Here is a 21,718-nt window from a genome sequence, read left to right as displayed (position 1 = left end):
TGTTCTAGTTCTTTGCTTTTGAGCTTTGTGAATTACATATTTTTTTCCAATCAAGATTCGGGTTTTCATGATTGCTTGGCAAAAGTTCATGGACTCATTGTATACTAATGTACTGGTTCATCACACAAGATGGGACTGTTTTAACACAACACTGCCATTATTGCTATTTTTACAGTCCATTAGACAGTTGTATCATTCCATGCTGTCCAAATAATGGGCCTTCTATAGATGAAACATATATAGCCTGATGGTTCCACTGCATAGAGAGATATGAAGTACCTCTTACAGATGCATTTGTGATGGATATAAGAGATTGTGGTTCTTATGGCAGTAGACTAGACTAGTATTTAATTATACATTTCTACTCATATGCTTGGGCCTGCACAGTTCCTGGGTGAGAGCTTTTGGTTCATATGCTTCTGAGGTTCTACCACTCATGTTCTTGTTTGCTTGGTCCATGGCCCAGTTTTATGGATGTCTCAATGGGCCATGTTTGCCAAGTCATCCTGTCCGTTTGTTTGTGTTTGTGTGTATTAACAAGTATTCATGGACAGGGAGACCATGATAGCCTTGGTATTATGACCAGGCAACTTGGATTGATTCGTATGTCTCGCCCCACTCCTTTATGTGTGAGCCTGAGTGAGTCCTGGGCCTTTTTTGAGGTACGGTCCTGGACAGCCATAGGTTTGCCTGGATCAGGTTGGGGCTAGCGATTTATAAGCATGAGGCAGATGGACGTGGATGATGGTTGGTCAGGATTTGTTGGCCTCTTTGATGGGCTGGGCCTAGTGTTTCTGCATTGTATCTGTACCTACAATTGGAGTGGCTAACCATCACAGATTTTAATCCCAACGTTCGGAAACATACTAAATATTGCATTTTGACATGTAGCGGAAAGATGACCATATGATCTGATGGTCCGCTGTCTGCTAGAGAAGCCGACTTGGGTGGCCCTTGGCTATCTAGTCGCTGGTGAGCCCCTCCCTATCACTGCCGTGGAATTGGTGAGTGGTCATGTCACTGCAAGGGTGCTCATTTCCATTAATGCATTTTATTTAGGCGCCGTTTGGATGGGAATAAATGGAGGTAAAAAGATGGAATTGGAAGCAAGTGAAGGTAAATGGCATTTGAAGTGTGTTTGGATGAAAGTAAGTATATGAAAATGAAATGAAATGAGAGTAAATGAAACCTTAAATGAAATCCCTTCTTTGAGAGTCTTTGGAAGTAGGGGGTTGGGGTGGTGAAATGCCTTTTTGAGCCTCCTTGGGGAGTTCCGTGAGTAAACAAAGGTGCTGCCACACACATCTATCATATACATGTCACATTGATGATACTTCAAAATAATTCAATTAACAACTATATTACTAAAATCACACTAACAGAATGATCCAAATCATCTGGTTAAAAAATGTTGGCGAGTTGCTTGTTTGTGATTTATATGTTTATGGCCCACCTGGGGCTTGAAATTTCCTGGGGAAAGTATATATTTCAATGGGCGTGCTACAATCAATCTATGAATTACGTATGTTGCTATGAATATATTGAAAATTTTTAATGCATTCTAATTCCTCCCATTTACTCCATCTAAATAGATTATTTGGATTCAAAATACATTCCATTTACTTTCATTCATCCAAATACAATTGAGGAAATTTACTCCCAATTCATTTACCTCCAATTCCATTTCCCATTTACCTCCATTTACAAAATGAGCTCTTATATAACGCTCATGGTTGAATCATTGAAGCCATTGATCTGACTAACCCCATGCCCCATTTCCTAAATTGGAAGATTCTACCTCTCTCTCTCTCTCTCTCTCTCTCTCTAAATGTGGATTGTTAAGTCCATAGAGTCCTCTGATTGAATAGCTTCTTTGAGCATGGTCCTCCATGTTGGGATCCACAAGCTCAACGGACAGGATAATAACAATAATTAAAAAGAGATTGTACACTCAAGCTGAAAACAGAAATTGGAATTAGTAATTAAAAGGAAAAGAGAAAAAGAATATCAAGCCAAAATGGCTTGGAAATACATTCCTTGTAGATGTTATTAAACCCCTAATGAACTGGCTATATTTTTTTTGTGGTATTTCCAAGCTGTTTCCTCAAATGAATTAGAGAAACAAACGAAAAGAAAACCCAAAAAAGAAAAAGGGAAAAAAAAAAAAGAAAAGAAAAGAAAGAAGAGAGAGTGGTAGTAATGTAATTATACAACATGGCATTTTCTAATTGAACCAGATAAGGTAGTCGGTGCGAACCATAGTCCTCGGGCCCGTCGGAAGATGGATGGGCCCATATCTAAAATATCAATGGGCCCATGTTTTATGTGTAGCCCCTATATCGGCAACCAATGGGGGACACGGGGTAATGCGAGGACTATAGTTCTCGCGGACCACTGAACGGCGACTCACCTACGTAGTAGGGTTGCAAACGGGCCGGGTCCGGGTCAGTTGGGACGCAGATTTCAAATTGATCGAGCGTGGGCCTGGGCCCGGACCATTTGTTACCCTGATTCTAAGTGCTTCTACCATAGTGTAGAATCATCACGTGATCGACGGTTGGGGAGTCTGGAAGTAATGTGAAGGCGTCCCTTGTACACCATACGTTATCTCTTACATGTTGCAATGTCAAGAACGGCGGAAGCTGTTGCCCTTTACATGTGATCTCTACCTGAAATTTGGAGAAAATAAATACTACCATAAGCACAAAAAATATAATGCGTCGATTCCAATGGCCCAGATTGGCCCACTAGGTTTTAGATCATGGCCCTATATGAGTCGGTCTTGGGCTTTTTATATAGGCCCATGGTAGAATTCGAGTTGATTTTAAGTCCCTATTGATGTGGGCCCCAGGCCAAGCTCAAGAACTTTCATGTTGATGTTATTGAAAGCCCAAATAGAATTGATCTAGGCCTGGGCCTACTTCAAGCCCATCCAGGTCCAGCACATTTCCAACCTTAGACAGGATGTAGTTAGTAGGATCAATGGGAGAATGATTTGTTTAACTCATCTGTACTGTTCGTGGTGCAACACATGTCAAGATATAAGTGGACGGTTGGATCAATGATTTGGACCGTCCATCAAGTGATCCAGCCATGGATTGCCAATGGAATATCCTAACGGTTGGGTTAGGGGGCCAACGACAATCAATGGTTCTGAAGGAAAGCCCAACATTAACATAATGCTTAGACTATCAATTGGTGGGGTACGTTGGTTGGATGGTCCATATCAAAACTTCCCACGCGTCAACTTGAGTTACACTGTAGCATGGTGCCAATCAATTGCATCAAATCATTTCCCATGTCAATGGTGTATGTAGATATATATAACAAATGCAATAGAAAATAAAAATAAAAAAGGTCAATCGCATCGGTTGATTGTTAAGCTTTCCACATCTCCAAGTTTATCTATGTCCTATTCTTTGAAAAAAAAAAGAAAAAAAAGGACATTTGCTAATTCTACACGGCGAGTGGAGGCCTGCACGTCCACGCGTAATCACACGTGTATGAAATCTGAACTTTCCGTCTGGTTGGAAATAGAGCTTAGATCTTCTGCCTAAAAAATCAGGCTGTTTCACTTAGTGGGCCACAATGTAAACTGACAGCTATGATAACTTTATTCTAGCCGTCCATTTTCTTTTTATGCTGTGGCTCACCTGAGGGTTTGAAATGAACTGATTTTTAGGTCACAAGATGTAAACACTGTTGCCCACCTAACAGAAAGCTCGGATCTCACGCACCCTCAAGCGTGTGGAATTAGCAAACGTCATAGAAAGAGAAATGGTCACCTACAAGCAACGGCAGCAGAAGTGCAGTACCATGAAAATGATAGGCCATGGTCAAGCTTTCTCCAAAATCAGGCTGATCTGGCTCAGTAGGTGGGCCACAACCGTTTGTTGTCTCAGATGGTCAGATGTCTATTGATTCCATCAGTGGGGCCCACCTGATAAGGGAAGCAGCCTGGTGTTTGTGCAAGTTGATCTTCGACCTACCTTTCATGGATCGGTGTCGTAGAAAAGTGGTATGATTGGATGGTTGTAAAAAAAAAAGGGGAGAGAGAGAGAGAGAGAGAGAGAGAGAGAGAGAGAGAGAGATCGATACTCATACAAGCTGTTAATTTAGTACCATGTTCTCAGAAGAAGTGGATATAAAGGTTAATGTTGTTATTATTGTTGCGGCTGTTTATTTTATGATGTATAAAGTGGTGTTTGGTTGCACCAAATTTCATGAAATATCATGAAATTTTGTATAATAGTAGATTGACTAATCATGAAATATCATGCAATTTCGTGATATTTGGTGCAACCAAACGCACCCTAAAACATGTTTATATGTAAGAAATGGTTAGTGTCTTTTATAGGGTCTTTCTTTCTATTGTTTAATAAAATAACTATTTTTAAAACAATTTACATACAGTAGCCTATCACTATCACTGTTATAATTACTTGTATTAGATGGTGTAGTGTAACTTCCCATCCGAACAGCCTTTGATCTTAATGGCACTGTTGTCACGTGTGAAGAACGTCACTCCACTAGACTAGTGGCCCACATCGAATCATTTTAAAGATTGCTATAGCTTACAAATCTTTGCATGCAATAACACATTCAAGTGTTACATGAGTCATTCCCTAAAAACAATGATGAAATCAGATAATCCCATGCGCTGGGGTGTATCCAAGCCGTCCATCAGGTGGATCCAACTACGAAGATGTTCTCACCCAAAACTCAGCTGGTAACTCATTAGACGGATGTGATGTTAGATACAGGTGAATGGCTTAGAAAACTTAGGCTATTTTCAAGTAGTACATTTATCTAATATACAGTGGCTGACCTTGATTAACTGACATTGACAAAATATCAGGATAATGGGACCCCATGATCAACGGACAGGATAACATACCCATACTTCTAAAATTTGCTGGCTTGAAACTTGGCTGAGTTGACTGGACTCAGCAAGATTTCAGTCAGAGTGAACTCTGACTATGTGGGAAACTCAGTACTGCAAGTGACTCCTTCTTGACTCGGAGAAACTCATCAACTATAACTCAGTTGACTTGACTACTAAAACCCAGTCACTCATTTTATGAAAGGGTTTTATTAAAAAGAAATAAAATGAGGGATTGATAATCAAAACACTAGCCTTTATCAAGGGAAGCAATGCTATTAACCACCAATTTTTACACTACTTACACTAAAACATTACCATTTAAAATTTTATTTCTTAATTTAGAATAATTAAATACCAAGTCGAGTCTTCGACTCAACCATATTCTGAGTTGAAACATTGAGTCAAGTTATCACGTTTTTTTAACTATGCTGATGTGCACGTGCCATGTTGGTGTGTGTGTGCATCTAGGAATGCTTAATGGTAGTGATGATAGCAATAATAATAATAATCATAATTCATTGAGTTAACGTATACACCTTGTATGGGTGGGACCAAGCTACCATGTTAGCAGTGTGAATGTGATCCAATGCCATGGCCCACTTTCCAGAGCCTCCTTCAAACCTTTTCATACCCACTAGTGTTTAAGACCAGACCTCAAAATTATATATATATATATATATATATTCTTTTTCTTTCTTTTAAATGTTGAAAAACCTATCTTTTATATATGACACCCTATTTTCCTACTTTTAGTATTAGAACAATACCAGTAACAATATGGAATAGCTTATTATCTGTCTTATCTGTAAAAAGAGGTGTGAACATGGAAAGCAGATTTTGTACACGCTTAAGCCTATTGAGTAAAGTCTGTGGGAGCCAATGTGAATGCTTGATCTTTTTTATTTTATTTTTTTTAATTTTTAATTTTTAATTTTTAATTTTCAAGATTATTCAAGGTATGAGCTCAAAATTGAAGCATATCTGAAGATTGAGTGGACAACACCATAGTGGGGATAATGATATCCAATGCTGAAACCTTCTTTAAGGCCTACAATAATGTTTATTTGTTATCCAATTTGTTCGTAACGTCTTAAAGATATAAACGAAGGGAAAACACAAATACCAACTTCATCCAAAACTACCATGGACCTCGATAAGTTTTCAATAATATACATTAAATTCATATTGTTTCTTGATGTGTAGTCTACTTGAGTTTTGGATATGCATTAATTTGGGGCTCATGCCCTAAAATCTAGAGAAAATCAATAGATGGTCTTGCATAGTCTACTCAATTAGCTTACTACGTAATCCATGTTACCATCAAAGGATTGTGTCAATATCTATTTACTATAATATTATTATACTGTTGCTATTGCTACTGCAACTAATAAATTAAAAGAAAGAGATTTTAACTCAAAGCACTCTTCCTTTTAACCTAAAGACAAATACTACCTTTCATATGTATTTTTTCAATTAACCCTATCCATTTTCCATTTTTAGTTAAAAACACCATCCAGAGAACATGATAAAACCATGTCATAGGTACTATGGTTGATGGTTAATCACAAATTTTTTTTTAAAAAAAAAAGAAAAAAAAGAAAAGAAAAGAAGAAGAACAAGATATTTTTGCCCTTTAAGTTGGGAGGGTAGGTTTTTGCTTAATGTTGAGAAAAGAGACAAGACAGGTTTGGTTTATTGTGGCTATAGGAATTTGGGAGAGGATAATATTGTCATTTTTAAAAAGATTTTATTAATCTAACTATGGTTAGTTTTGCCGTCTAAAAATTTAACAATAGGGTTTTTTTTTACTATATTTGGAAAATGCAGGGTGTTATTTTAATTTAGGTGGAAAAGGAGGGTCTTGTATTTCAAAATCTCAAAAGTATAAATAAATTTACACCCACTCTTTTTTTTTTGCAATACAATCTTCTAGCATTTTGGGTGTCCAAATGGTACACACATGAAACCCCAAAATGGATGTGTGCAAATAAAACAAGGTGGCTGTTGATATTATTATTATTAACGAAAACTAAAAGTTATTTTATTTTATATACACAACCTTTTCCCATTTTGGGTATTGAATAGTACATTTTTTGGTGTGAGTAAATAAAAGGTGGGTGTAGATATCAATTTGACTACTTTGATATATTTTATATTGTTATATATGGAGTCATGCCACGTCAGCAGCTTACGTCTTTCTTAACGTCTACTTTACCCATCTGATTCCTCCCTATGCTTTTATTTCTACTCCAAGGGATGAGATTCCTGCAGCCCACGTAATACTTAGGTCAGCGGTCAGCGATCGAAACCGACGGCTGGATGTTGCTCCTGCCTCCCCACGATCTCCCCCAACCTGCCCGAATCCTAATCATGGTGGACCCCACACTCCTTTACCCGAAAGCCAAAATCATGAGCCCCCGGACTTATTTATTTATTTATTTAAATGTATGCCCTGGCGTATATTTTACTTTTGGGAGTTAATATCTACCCCTCTCCGGTTGATAGATACACCCCTTTTTTAACCCATTTTGTATCATTGTATTACCAGAAAGTAGAAAAATGGGTGCATATTTGTGAAAGAGTGGGGTTTAAATAGTAGAGCTTAGCTGTTCTTACACGCGTACGTGTATAAGGCAGGCAGGATATCGACACAGGCCAGTAAATGTGCCAGCGTGGAGACGGATGAAAATCCAATCCGTCCATCAGGTGGGTCCCACTTTAAAGTTGCTCTCTAATTACCAGGTAGCCGTTTGATTGATCCTAATGCTGTGGCCCACCTGATGAGTGGATCAGCTGAATGTTTAGCTGAGATCATGTAAACAGAAAGAAAACTCTGACGGACGTCTCTATCTTACACTCAGATGCCACGCTGGCACGTGTGGTGGCGTGTAGAGGGGCTCCCAAGTAGACGCGTGTGGGAAAAGAGAATTACAAAAGAGAAAAGCCTAGCGGATCCAAAAAGCACGGCGAGGAATCGGCCCGATTTTTTTTTAAAATTTCTCTCTCTCTCTCTCTCTCTCTCTCTCTCTCACCAACCACATACATACCATACGAATCTCATGCACGTCTCCTTCACGTCCCTTTTTTTTTCTGTTCCTTCTAACCCTTTTCTCATTTATCATTTGCATAGGCCAAAGAGACCCGATATTCCTCCACACACTCCCGTATTTATTCTCACATGGGCCACACTCCCATTTCACTATATTGTGGCAACTCATCCACCGTACACATGGCACATGTGTGTGCCCATCCAAACCATTGAAATTGTGAGCCAGAAGGTGGATCGAGAGTAGCCTAAACCTCACAATGGTCGGATTATCCTAAATCTATGATCGGTGGCCACAAAATGGACAATTGAAAGGAAATGATCGTTGGCCTAAATTCAAACGCCTTCATCATGTGGTTGATATTGGGGGGCCCACAATTTGGACGGTCTGGATTACCATGCACGAATTCTGCGTGTGCACGGATGAATTGTCCAAGGCATATTGTAGTCTAGGATCCTCTAGGATCCTTTTATATATATATATATATATATATCCAAAACCCTAACCCTAGGGATTAAACACATCCTTATTTTCCGGCCCATGATTACATCAAATGAGGATTATCCATGTATTTTATTCTCCATGCATTCCATTCACGATCTTAGAATATTGTTTTATAAAAAACCAACTGGGAATAGTCTTGTTTTGTCTATGTTTCAATGATGTCTTTGTTCACCAACTTGGAATAATTCTGTTGTAGATTTTTATCACTCATGCATTGCTTTCCTCTAACGTAAAATATGTGTTTTTTGGTGGGTTGTGGATGATGGGCCCTTCACGATATTCCAACAAAGTGCACCACTTGAGGTCTTGATGGGCCTTTTAAGCACAATCCTACGGTCACGGGCCCCACCGTAGCTGTCGGAAAGGTGAGTTGAACCGAGCAGAAGTGTGACCTCTCAGGGGTGATTCATATTCGACATTCGACGCATGCGGACGGGACGGTTGTGGAGAAAGTGGCCATGTTAGCATCATGCTTACATATGCCATTGGTGTGATCTTAGGCCGAAATAATAGTGCTGAGGCTCTTTTGGGGAGAAAGTCAATGCACCCATGTAAACAAACCTAAGCTACAGGCGAACTAGCTCGATGTTGCCAACATGTCATCTGTGGATGACATCCAGCCCATCGACGAGGTGGGTCGCCGCCCAATTAATGCTGTACTAGTATAATTACTAAAAGTAGAAAAAAGATCGTTCATCTATTAAATTGGGCAAGTGGGAGATGTGAAAATATCAATCCAAAATCTAAATTATAGTATGGTAAAACACCATATGATGTATTTCAACAGCTAGGTTGATTTGGGACAGCACTGCCCTAATCCATCCATGAAACCAAGGGTCTACAAAATCTCTGCAACAATCGTAGGGGGGTGAATTTTTTAATGCATGTGGGACGCATCTTCTATTTGAGACCCACTTATACACCTAATCATTGGGTATATAGAAGCATGTGACGTGCAAGATGCAACGTTTATTGGTGTGACGGATCAACATGGAAAACCACATAATTTTTTCCTTAATTAAAATCCATGGTCACTATTCATTTATTTAATCTTTCTACCAACGAATGAGTTTGCATGAACTATAATGTATCTTATAGATATGAGAAAACCACCAAATCACGATATGATAGTTGACCTTGGGAAAAAAATATAAGGAATGTAAGTATATTAAAGCAAAGGGAATGCTGGTTGTCTAATACAAGCTAACTAACTATCATCAAACTATTATAGTATGTGTTTTAGGTGAGGAAGGAATTTTGCTGATGCATTCTTCCAAATAAAAATTCATAGTAATTCTTTAAACCTATTTCAATTTAAATATGAATTGTAGAAATACATTGCAAGAGCACAAACCTCAGTTCATAGTTTCATTTCCTAAAGTAGAAGAGAACAAGAGAAGTATCTTCTTTCTTTGGAAAGAAAATTGAAAGGTGAAAAATTAAGGAATTGATAGTTTGATTTGAGTCATAATCGTTTGAAACTAATGTCTCCTATTCTTCGTTTTCTCGTGCAAATTTCGCGGACCTAAAGAGTTTATACCTGCTGCAATATAGTTAGCTCTAATGGGAAGTTAAAATGACCTAATTCTACTTCATATGAAGCTAAATCAGCTTAAATAGCCTACATAATGGGAAATCCTTTTCCTTTTTTTGGTAGTCTTATATGAAACATCACTACTATTTTTTTAAATAGCCTACATAATGGGAAATCCTTTTCCTTTTTTTGGTAGTCTTATATGAAACATCACTACTATTTTTTCTTACATTATTTTTTTTCCAAAAGGGATCAACGGCTGGGATGAATGGTCACATAATAATGTCGACTCAAATTTCTCCTGAAGAGATACCGAAAGAAGAAGAAAAAAGCCCTTCTATACTGTAACTAGCACTACAGAAATACCATGTACATGAGAACTTCGTGAACATGGATATAGTTATCTTGTTCATAGCATTTCAATTCCCTTGAGTACTTCTACATAAACAAAAAAAAAAATGGAAATGCAATGAAGATCAATAAAGGAAAAGCACTGGCACCCATTTTCAGAGATAAATCAAAATCATTTCAGCTTTTGGTTTTGTTTCTACGGTTTATAGCTGTGGGACAAAAAATGTGTTTCAAGTAAAATAAGAAAAGAAAAGAAAAGAAAACCTTCACGTAAATGGATGGACGTTTTCATCCCATGCATTCTTCACAAGGCATAAATCTTACAATGAGAGAACACGAAATTTAAGGTTCGTTTTTTGTACTATGTGAGGTACAAATTCAGTTTGGTAGGAAATTCACTAATGACAATGAATATATATAGTACGTACGTACAATCATTTATGCACGCATACAGATAGATGCACCAAAGAGATATATATACACATTAGGGACTTGGCTCCTATGGTAATTCACCACTGTAGATACATTGGGGGTCCTGATTTATCCTCCTTAAATATGGAGTTTCTTTACAGATATCTAGACCATCCAAATTGTTGGGCACATTGTGGATGGAGCTTATCTCTAAAATCACACTGATCAAGAAGTTGGTGCTGTCTATCTATGGCTATGGATGGCTAGAAATAAACCAGCAAGCAGTCCAAATTCCAATGACAAAATCAGATAGTTACTATCATCTTCCCAGTGTAACATTCTAACAATAAGATTGATTTGCAGCTATGCCATGTGTACGGAGATGGTGGTGAACTGACATACGACTCACAGACCATTGTTTCAGTTCTATTTCCACACGTTGCTGCATGAACAAAAATTGTTGAAGTTGGTACTACGACTATGATGAAAATATTTTGGGTTGCAAAAATCAATTCCTTAATAGATAAAATAGTGATGTTATTTGAGGGGTAAAAAAAAATCAACTCTTTCTATTTCAAACTTCTTTAATATTTCTATTTCCTATTTTAGCAAAACTTTCACTCTTGGGTTAAATATTAAGTACATATTAGTGATTGGTTTAATATAAAAAAAAGTTATTACAGTATTGATAGATTTATACATATGGTGTAAAAGTTTTAAGTGTTAATTGGATAGAAGACTAGAAATCTGATACGGTGTTTGCTTATTGTCGACTCTAACAGCATGACTTCTCCTCTCTCTCTCTCTCTCTCTCTCTCTCTCTCTCTCTCTCTCTCTCTCTCTCATTTGTGTGCGTGTGTGCAACTTGAAGTTGAATTGTCACCTACGGTAAGTGAACTTCAGGTTTATAGTTACTTATAACCATTTCATCAGTTTTGCATGTCACCAATTTTTTTAACTTATCAATGGAATTCACAAACATTTTCAATCATCGAAGGGTTGTACTTATGAAAACTAGTGGTCGTTTGGATATAATTATATCTATCTCATTCAGGAAAAAAAAAAAAAAACAAGGAAGTGGTTTAAATTTGGATCTTGAATACTCAACTTCTTACTCATCCAAACATACCAATCATCAAAGGTTTGTAATTATGAAAACTAGCAATCATTTAGATATAAATATATCTATCTCATTCAAAAAAGAAAAGAAAAAAAGAAGTGGATTAAATTTGGATCTTGAATCCTCAACTTCTCAATCATACAAGCATACTAACCCTATGTTCTTACAGTATATATTGTCACCATTTGGAGGAACCTAAAATAGCAAAAGATTGAACAGTGGAAACTAAGATGTTGGCATTCTCTTTTTCAAGCATATGGCAATTTAATTGGGATGGACTAGTCTCTAGAACATAGTCCCAGAGGACCAAAGGAAAGAGGTAATGATAGGAAGCAAACAGATGATGCCTTGTACACGATCATAATGTTGGTCACTATAACTAATTGAACACTTGGCTACCACTGAAAACTTAGTTCATCTCATTTTTGTTCATCATAATCATGTATTATAGATTATTTCTTTATGTATTACGGATCATGATTGTTGGTTATCAGGGTTGTTTCTAATCCTTACAAACAAGAAATATCATCCATAATACAATGAGGATTAACTAAAATGAGATGGAACTCATTTTTAAGTGGCACCCAAATAGGCCCTTAGTACATGGATAATGCATGAAAGTAGACCCCCACTTAATGTGATTACAGTATAGTAAGTTCATATAAAATAATATTAACAAAATCACAACAAAACCAGTGGACCCTACTTTTAGGGGATTTAGATGCATCATGTAGGAGTGGTGTGATCAGAGATTTTTCAACCCTCCATTTGATTATATGTTTCACCATTTCAAAAGGTGTGCCACAAAAGAAGTTGCATTACACACAAGGTTTCATTTTTCATCATTCTAGTAGGGAAGTGATATAATCACCCTATCTCTTTACACGTACAAGATTTTCACTACTTTTTGGTATTAGAACGGTAATGCCAAAGTAGAAGGAAAGAGCATGCATAAAAAAGATGGGGTGTACATATCAGCTCCCTTATTATGTGAGTCATAAATGTTTCAGGTGCTTACATGTTTATGATGTCTCATGGTCTTTTATTGAAACCGGGTGAGACGTTTTTAAGATTTTCACAAGTTCCCAAAGAGGTTACTAAGGCATAAATGTGGCCTCTATCGTTGCATTTGGATATGCCTTCAAAAGGCCCATAACTTCCATTGTCTTGTATATTCACCTTGGCTTGAGTAGAGTATTTATGTTCATGTCTTCTCTAGCATTTTTTTCTTAGCATCTCTTCCATTTACCTAACTTCTCTTACAATTTTCTTCTTGGGTACTTAGCTTCTATTTATCAAATACTGACAACATTAAAAAAAAAATAATAATAAAATAAAATAAAATAAAAAATCCTACTTTCAACATAAAACAAATCTGTTTATCAAATTTTCTTCTTGGGTACTCAGCTTCTATTTATCAAATACCAAAAACATAAACATGCTACTTTCAACATAAAGCAACTCTATATCCGTTCAAATTCACCACCTAAGCCCATCCCCATTTATAGGTAATTAATCAATGAAGGACTCAAAACAAGCTCAATTAATTAGCCAAAACAGTTAATCAATGGACCATCTAATCGTATTATTCCATACTGACTAGATAAGATAATAACACATTTAGATGTGAAACAAGGACACTTAGACACAAACATACTACCTAAAACTATGCTATCCCTAGAAGAAATGCATCCCACTAAAAACCCTTTTTAGTTCTCATGTTTCTTTCAGGTTTTTAAGACTAATCTTGTGAGTTATACACACTAAGGAATGTGTACATGAGTTTTATGGTGGAAATGATGTGGGCATATCTTCCTCTTTTGGGGTCTCTTTTAAAACCAATCTCTCTTAAAATTTGCATTGATGAAAATTGAATTTGCAGTATGCTAAAATACCAGCCACACATAAGAAGAGAGAGAAAGAGGGCAGTATGGGGTACCAAAACCAACTACATATATAGGCGTGTTAGATCAATGCATGGAAGTAAATGTCTTTAAATACCTCTGATTCGTTATTCAGTCCCAGTTTGTTAGACAGGTACTTCATCAACAACCCAACAGTCATCCTTCCATCTCTGCGAACAAAAAAAAATTAAATAAATTTCTTTCTAATTTATACATTTCATCAAATTCATGTACTGTGCACATAAAAGAGAGAGAAAGAGAGAAAGATAGAGAGAGGTAAAATGGTACTTGATTCTCAAGTAACTCTTGGGTATCTGAGGCAAAAAGGGTTCTTTCCCTCTGCATTGACAAATCAAGTACAATCAATTACAATCTAACATCAAATCCTCAAAAACAAATTTAAAGAAAAGAAAGAAAGAAAATCCAACTTGGGTTTTTGTTATCATTATTTTTCATAAAGAATACTTGAATTATTTTCTACTTACTGGTTTTGTGATGCCTGTAGCACAAACCATAGACCAGACCTCTGCCTCGGTGGAGGATCAATAATCCTGATATTGGAGCTGGGACCCACATCAGTGACAGTGGCCGGGAATGCCATCGACATGTAAGGGTGCTGAAATGGCCGAGATGAATAGAAAGGCATCGACGACGAAGAAGAAGCCGTCGGATCCCACGGGCCATGTCGATACCCCCACGTGATCTCTGGTTGATGTCCAATGCTCAAGCTTGTTCTAGTTTGAGGCAGATACAATGGCAAAGCAGGAACCATGGAAGTGCTAGCACCATGTGTCGAAGGCCTCACTGTCCGATGATAATCGGGCACATGGAATGCAGGCGCCATCGAGGTAGTAGATCGGTGTCTATCAGAAAATAATTCGAGCTCTATCAATCCGGGCCGTTGATCTGGTATCCCAACAGGATGATTGAGTCTATGCCCACTAGTCACATGACTACCAAGTCCCAATTGCAGCCACCCCATATCTCTCTCTTCATCGTTATGGTTGTTATCTTCCTCATCTTCGTCGCCTTCTTTCTCTTCTTGAACTTGCCTAGAAGATCCAGCGGCGTCGTTGAAGCTGCTAGTTCTGGACTCGTCTTCGGCCATGAGATCAACGATGATGAACGGATCAGATCTCAGCATAAACTTACCAGTGGAGCTGGTTGCACCGGCATCGTGGGCCCGGCCTGCCATACAGGCTCCATAGCTGGTGTAGTATTGTTGTTGTAGGAGGTTCCGAGCTGGTACCATGGTCATATCGGAGAAGAACCGAAACGACCCCTCCCTCTAGAGCTGGGTTTGAGGTGGGCCATCAGAAACGTTTTGAAACGGGCGGCTCATAGAGGTGGGGCTTTGGCATGGGTGAGTTCTGAAAGGTGAGAGAAGGGAGGCTTGTAAGATAGATGAATTTTCATTGGGAAAGCGTAGGAAGACAAGATGGAAGGAGGCTTTGGGTCTCCTTTTCCATTAATTCTCTTTCTTTGGAAGCTTGTGAGATGAGAGAGAGAGAGAGAGAGAGAGAGAGAGAGAGAAGGTGTGGAGGAAGAGGTGGTGGTGACTAAGTTATATTAATTTCCTTTTTTGAAGTTTGCTATGGCCACACGCTTGTACAAGGCATCTCATTGTTTATCACATGTAAAAATAATATCTAAGCCGTTTATCAGGTGGCTCATGTATTTTTTTAATTACAGTATAAAAATTAGGTGGATTAGATGAATATATTAACCACAATTTACAAAATAAATGGACGGATAAAAATGCAAGTTCTTCTTAGCCGTCTTATATTTTTAACATTGTTGTAGTCTTTGACAAGTAGACCGGATTGATTTAGAGGATATGGGATCTTTAAGGTGATCTTTAAGGTGGGACTCACGTGATGGATTGCTTAGATCTCATGCATGTATACCATGCTGGCACGTGGACGATGTTTACATGAATTACCTTATACACGCGTGTGGGAGTAGCGAACCGGCTTTTATATTAAGGAGTTATTTGATACTCTGGTAGCGTATGATGCTTCATATGCAGCCACCTGGAAATTTTATATCTGTAAATAATAATTCAAAATAAACCGGCTAAAATTTGGAAATTTCTGTTGGTAAATCTTAATCCTGAGATAAGATTTTGTGGACAATCTTAACCTCTGATTCACGGCCACTTGTTTGTTGAAATAGGACCATTGGATTATTTTCATTTTTAACCGTCGAATGTCTACAATCTGATAATAAAATAATCAAATATTCATAATTTTTTGGTTCATGATGCATCTGAAATGAGGCTTATAAGCTGAACAGTCATCTTGAATTGGTTGTATGCCACATATGCAATTTCTAGCGCCTGTGTATCATCCATCGCAATATGACAGAGTATCATACCTTTTCTCTTTTTATAGTGTGATTAAAGGAGTTATAATTATATATTATATTGACTTAAATAAAAATGAAAAACTATGTTTCATTTCTGTTGCAAACTTACAGCTAACGAATTAAAGACATTGCTTGAGATTTTTTTTTACCATAAAAGGCCTCACCTTTTCAGATAATCCCCAAAAGTTCCTTTGTCCTGTAGCACATGTGCATGCGTGCTATGTGTGCTCGCACCTGAAATGCGGAGGACCAGGGATCCCGTGTAACTAAATACTATATGGGGCCCACCATGATGTCTGTATTATATCTACACCGTCCATTCATTTCATCATCTCATTATAGTATGTAAGCCAAAAAATCAAATATATTTAAAACTCAACTGGGCCACACCACACCTAGAAATTGAACGCTCATTACTGAAAACTTCGTGGGTCCCACAAAAGTTTTTAGGTCCAGGTTGATATTTGCGTTTTCCCTTCTCGCCGGTCAGAATCACCTTCTGAACCGGTTGGACAGCATACAAACTTGACGGTGGGCCCACTAAATTTCAACGGTGGGCACTCCATCTCCACAATTTCGAGGAGTGTGGTCCACTTGAGTTTTATATCTGCCTTTTTAAGGCAGATGTCCTGACATGATCTGGACAGACTGATGGACGGAATGGATGTGAGCTCCACGTGACTTCTGGTTGCCTGGGCTCCCTGTACTTGGGGGATGTAGGAAATTCGCGTCCAGATGAGGAATGCTAAAAGGAACACGTGCAAAAGTAGCACTCGTGTTCGACACTGCACCCATTCATAAAATGGTGTGCATTGGGAGCATCATCTTCTAGGTCAGACGTGTAAGTTGTATGTGGGCCGTTAGTCACTTTCCTAACCGTCCAACTTTCTGATAAAGTGTGGGCGGCATGATGAGCGGACCTTTCTGATTTATGGGCCAACGCATGATAACCGTTCGCTCTACCTGATGATCGGCCCAGATTTCATGCAAGTATCTTATATTGGCAAAGAGCCGGGATGCCTAGTTCATTCCATGCAAGCATGTACAGTTAAATAGATTTTTGTAGGCTACAGTAAAATGTGCTCCTGAAAGCAGGTTACATTTGCATGGGAAGATCTCACCTACAACTAGCTGTAAATGCAAGTAGCTGGGGTGTGGGGCTCATATGTATGTATGGTATCCAACCGGTCTAACATGGTTGTCCCATGATGAAAATGGGATGCCCCAAAAATAAGCAGATCCAACCATCAATTGAGCCAAAACGTGGATTTTTATGTTTTTGGGTGGTTCTCAATTGTTTATGATCATTGGATCAGCATGATTTTTGGGCCATCACATTTTCATGATGTGAAAATCCTTTTGAATGGACTGGATGACATGCACACACCACGGTGGGGCCATGCGCAGCTACTTGTACGTTTTTTCAGCTACAACTAGTTGCATGTGAGCTCTTCCCCATTTGCATACACGGCAATACACCGTACATCCGGGACGTGGATGTCCCTAGCTAGGAACAGACAGGGTCTTGGAGGGGCCACCGTCATGCATGGGTTTTATCCACACGGTTCATCCATTTTGCCATATCATTTTAAGAATAAAAACCTAAAAATGAGTCAATTCCCACACCACAGTAAGCAACAATGTAATAACACCCACCGTTGAAACCTTACTGGGGCCCACCGTGATGGTTAATCACCATCCAACCTGTTAATAAAGTCACGTAGACCTGGATGAAGGAACAGCAAAACAAATATCAGCTTGATCCAATGCTTCTACAGCCAAGCCCCTAAAATATTTTCAACGGTAGATGTTAAAACCTACTGTGTGGTCCACTTGAGCCCTGTAACTATCTAATTTTTGGGCTTGTACCCTAAAATGATATGGCAAAATGGATGGACGGTGTTGATAAAACCATACATCAGGGTGGCCCTTCAGAGCCCCTATCCGTTCGTAGCTAGGGACAGACAGGGTAGTAACCAATCCGCGTCCATACATCGGAGGTCACTACAATCCTAACCATAGATCTGGTGAGTGGGGTCCACCATAGCATGCAAGTAAGCCACACGTACCATGTATGAATTACCACTAACTGGTGAGATGTGACAAAAGCACATTGTATTCTGTGAGCAACTATTTTCACCTCCGGTTTTTTGATTGATACAGCCCTTCTTTCTACTTACGGCAATCATCTCGTGCAGAGTTGTACTGACATGACACCCAAAATTGAAAGAAAGGGTCTGTTCATCAACCAAAGGTCTGTGTGCAAATGTCAAATTCCCCAATTATTTACTTCCATGAGAAGCGTTTCACGTTGCGAGCATGTGCCCCCGACCCAAAGATGTGTACGGACCGCGAATGTCAAACCCTAAATGGTGGGGTTCCTCTCCTCCATGGCGCACTTTAGCTTCTGCGGTGCCGGTTAATCTCCCTTTTAAATAATCTTCTAAAAAATAAATTGAAATCAAAAAGGATTTCTGCTCTTTTCTGTTTCCCTTACTGAAAAGCTGATTGCTTTATTGAAACCCATCAAACTCGGTCTCTAAAATCTCTTTTGGTAGCTCTCATGCCCATCAATTCTCGTGACCCACTCCTCTGCTAGTGAGAGTAATGGGACCCACCTGTGAAAATTGTAGGACCCAACGTGCAATAGCATGGGCAAACAACCGTGAAAGGTGGGACCAACGCCTTAATCGCCTGTATGGCCCAGGGTCCTGTCGGGGGATCTGTGGGGCCCATTGTGATGTATATGTTTTATCCAGACCGTCCATCCATCTTGGCAAATCATTTTAGGGCATAAGACCTGAAAAGAATGAAGACTTAAGGATCCAGTGGACCACACCACATGAAGCATCGGGGATTAAAAGGTTACGGTTGAAAACTTCTTGTGGGGCATAGAAGCTTTGGATCAAGCTGATATTTATTTTACCCTTCGTACAGGACCATGTGACCATGCGAATAGGTTGGATGGTAAATAAACATCACTTTGGACCCTAAAATGTTTTCAACCGTGGGAGTTCAATCCCAATTTTTTCCTGTGATGTGGTCCACTTGATCCTTCAATCTACCTCCTTTTTGGGGTCATCTCCATAAAATAATCTGTCAAAATGGATGGACGGTGTGGATAGAGGACCATCCATCTCTAGCTAGGTCCAGTGGGGGTATAACCTAATCCGCCCAGGAGCAATAGATAAACCGAAGGAGGCCAACAACGTAGCTGACCACAAATTATACCTGGGGTCACCCATATGACCAGATTAACGGTTCAGATCTCCATTGGTGGCCCCATGCGGTGTTGTGGACAGAGGACTACAGTTTTGGGTAGTCCCTCGGACTACTGAACAAGTCATTTTTCAGTGACTTACGTTGGAGATTAGGAATGTTGGTTAATCTTGGCCCTTTTTTACCAAGTACGAATTGTCTAACATGGCCTTCTTGGTAGGAGAGAGTGATAAAATAGGTGGGCCATCACGTCCCACTTTTTGATTTCCATGCACCCATTTTCAATTTTTTGGAATGGGAAAAGTACAAAAAAGTGTACCATCTCAAACACCCAAAATGGGAAATTTGGTGTGGGTAAATCAATTAGGTGGGGTGCAGATGTCAGTTTATTCTTGCTTTGGTGGGCCATGATGCCTGCATGGGCATATGATGGAATGACTTAGGCTTGGAATGAAAGCATGAAAGCAATGGGTTATGAAGGGGATGTCTTTCTACCAATAAGTGCCCATCAAGATGCTCTAAAGGCCGTCCCTTTAAGGGTGTGCCACGTGGCAATTAGACATGCCACTCGCTTCTTAAATGGCACACGTGTAGGGTCATTTGCTAGATTTAGGTACCTTACCATTTAAAACCTAACATATCTAGGATTACTCATAATCATGATTTCCTTTGACCCCGACACAAGCTGTCCCTTTCTAGGATTTAATCATCTGAATGCACAGATATCGGACATGTGGGACATTGGTCCATGATCTGAACCTTTGATTCAAGTGGGTCCACCATCGATGGACCGTGGTTCGGTTAGATTCCGGGATGAATGGATGGTGGATCGATGCGCCACTTGTTGAATTATATGTGTAGCATACTGAATGTTTGAGATCTGTTATTTTATTTGAGGTTTGATGAGCCTACATGCAAGATCCATCCGTCCATTAGATGGGTCTAATCATATGAATGATCTGATTCTTAAATGAGGCTGGTCCACCATTCAGATGGGCATTAGAAATACTTTGCCAATCCATTTTCAGCCATCCATTTTCTTTGTAAACTGTGCCTAGCCCGAAAAGTGGGCCCAAGTAATTTTTGGAACAAAGCATTATCACAGTTGGGACGAATAGATGAATGGCTTGGATCTTGCACCTGTGTGATATGGCCTCTGCCTTGTTATATAAGCGTATTAAGTATGAGATTAGCCCAAGTACCAAAAACGGTAATTTGATGTCTAGGATTAGCTCCTGTATATGAAGTATACACCAATAACAATGTATAAACTCTGTATGCTATCCAACTGATGATATTGGATGGTCCACATCATGACAACAGATGATTCAAACCATTTGATCAATGAAAATTTTTCCGATCAAATTTCAAACAATGTTTTTCTGACCATCCAACAGCAAGCTTGATTTTTATGTTATGACCGATATCCTATCAGCTTTATTTTTATCTTATGACCGATCCAGGAGGTGGGACACCAATTGGATGGTCTCGATCAATGGATATTTTCGCCACTTGGGGAGTGGAGGAAGTTCATACACTGAGTTTTGGTGTATGTTCATCTACGTATTATTGTATTACCCATGTATTATATAATCTGAAACAATCATCCCGTGCTTTTCAGCAAGCAAAAGGGCAAGTTCCGTCTTTTTCCAGACCAGGGGAGCGAGAGTTCCTTTTACCTCTGTCGAGATATAGGATCCATCGTGTATCTCTGCTCAGTGGGACCCACTTTCCTAGTATTTCAATGATCAGAACCGTCCATATTGTGGTATATATTATATAACGACTTCTTTAAGAAAATTACACTGAAAAATAATTCTAATCATCACCGTACATAAATGAATTTAGAACAATGAAAATTTTCAATTGCTTGCATTCATGTATAAAAATCAAAGGCTAGGATTATCATTGAGTTTTTATTATGTGACATTAACTTATTTATGTTACTAACGAGCAAATGGATGGTTAAAACTTCATAACATTAAGGCAATACACGCTACCTTCTGTATCGCGACGGAGGTAAAAAGAACTCGTGGAAGGAGAGGATGGGAGCATGTATGGTATATACGTTATGCATGCATCCTCATGAATGGTTGGAGATCGCTAGCCCTAGATCGTCCAATGACGCAAGGTAGATGGATAAGGGCATTGATTGATGGGCCCACCATCCATATAGTAGATTGGGGCTTCGAGTATGCACGAGATGAACCCACGATTCGCCAATCCAGACCATTGATCCGATGGGATCTACCATGGTTGGACACCACGAAATTGACCTGATCGGACCATTTGTGGGCCACTAATGGAAGGTGAGGATCTTTTCATCAAGAAATTCGGAGCATCCTAATCAACTTTTTCGATACAATACGATGTGTG

The 21,718-nt window shown here is 38.9% G+C and overlaps 1 protein-coding gene across 1 annotated transcript; it reads right to left on the bottom strand.

Annotated features, from left to right (window-relative positions):
- Nucleotides 1-1,957: 1,957 nt before the first annotated feature.
- On the bottom strand, nucleotides 1,958-15,274 carry LOC131239354 (uncharacterized). Its single transcript, XM_058237031.1, has 4 exons — nucleotides 14,242-15,274; nucleotides 14,045-14,095; nucleotides 13,854-13,926; nucleotides 1,958-2,669 (listed from the first exon to the last, which is right to left on the bottom strand). Exons 1-4 carry the CDS (start codon nucleotides 15,012-15,014, stop codon nucleotides 2,514-2,516), a joined length of 1,053 nt encoding a protein of 350 aa, XP_058093014.1. The 5' UTR covers nucleotides 15,015-15,274; the 3' UTR covers nucleotides 1,958-2,513.
- Between the last annotated feature and the right edge of the window lie 6,444 nt (nucleotides 15,275-21,718).

The sequence above is a fragment of the Magnolia sinica genome, chromosome 3, assembly GCF_029962835.1.
Source record: "Magnolia sinica isolate HGM2019 chromosome 3, MsV1, whole genome shotgun sequence".
NCBI lineage: Eukaryota > Viridiplantae > Streptophyta > Magnoliopsida > Magnoliales > Magnoliaceae > Magnolia > Magnolia sinica.
Note: the sequence above shows the minus strand (reverse complement) of the source record. Positions and strands in the feature narration are given on the sequence as shown.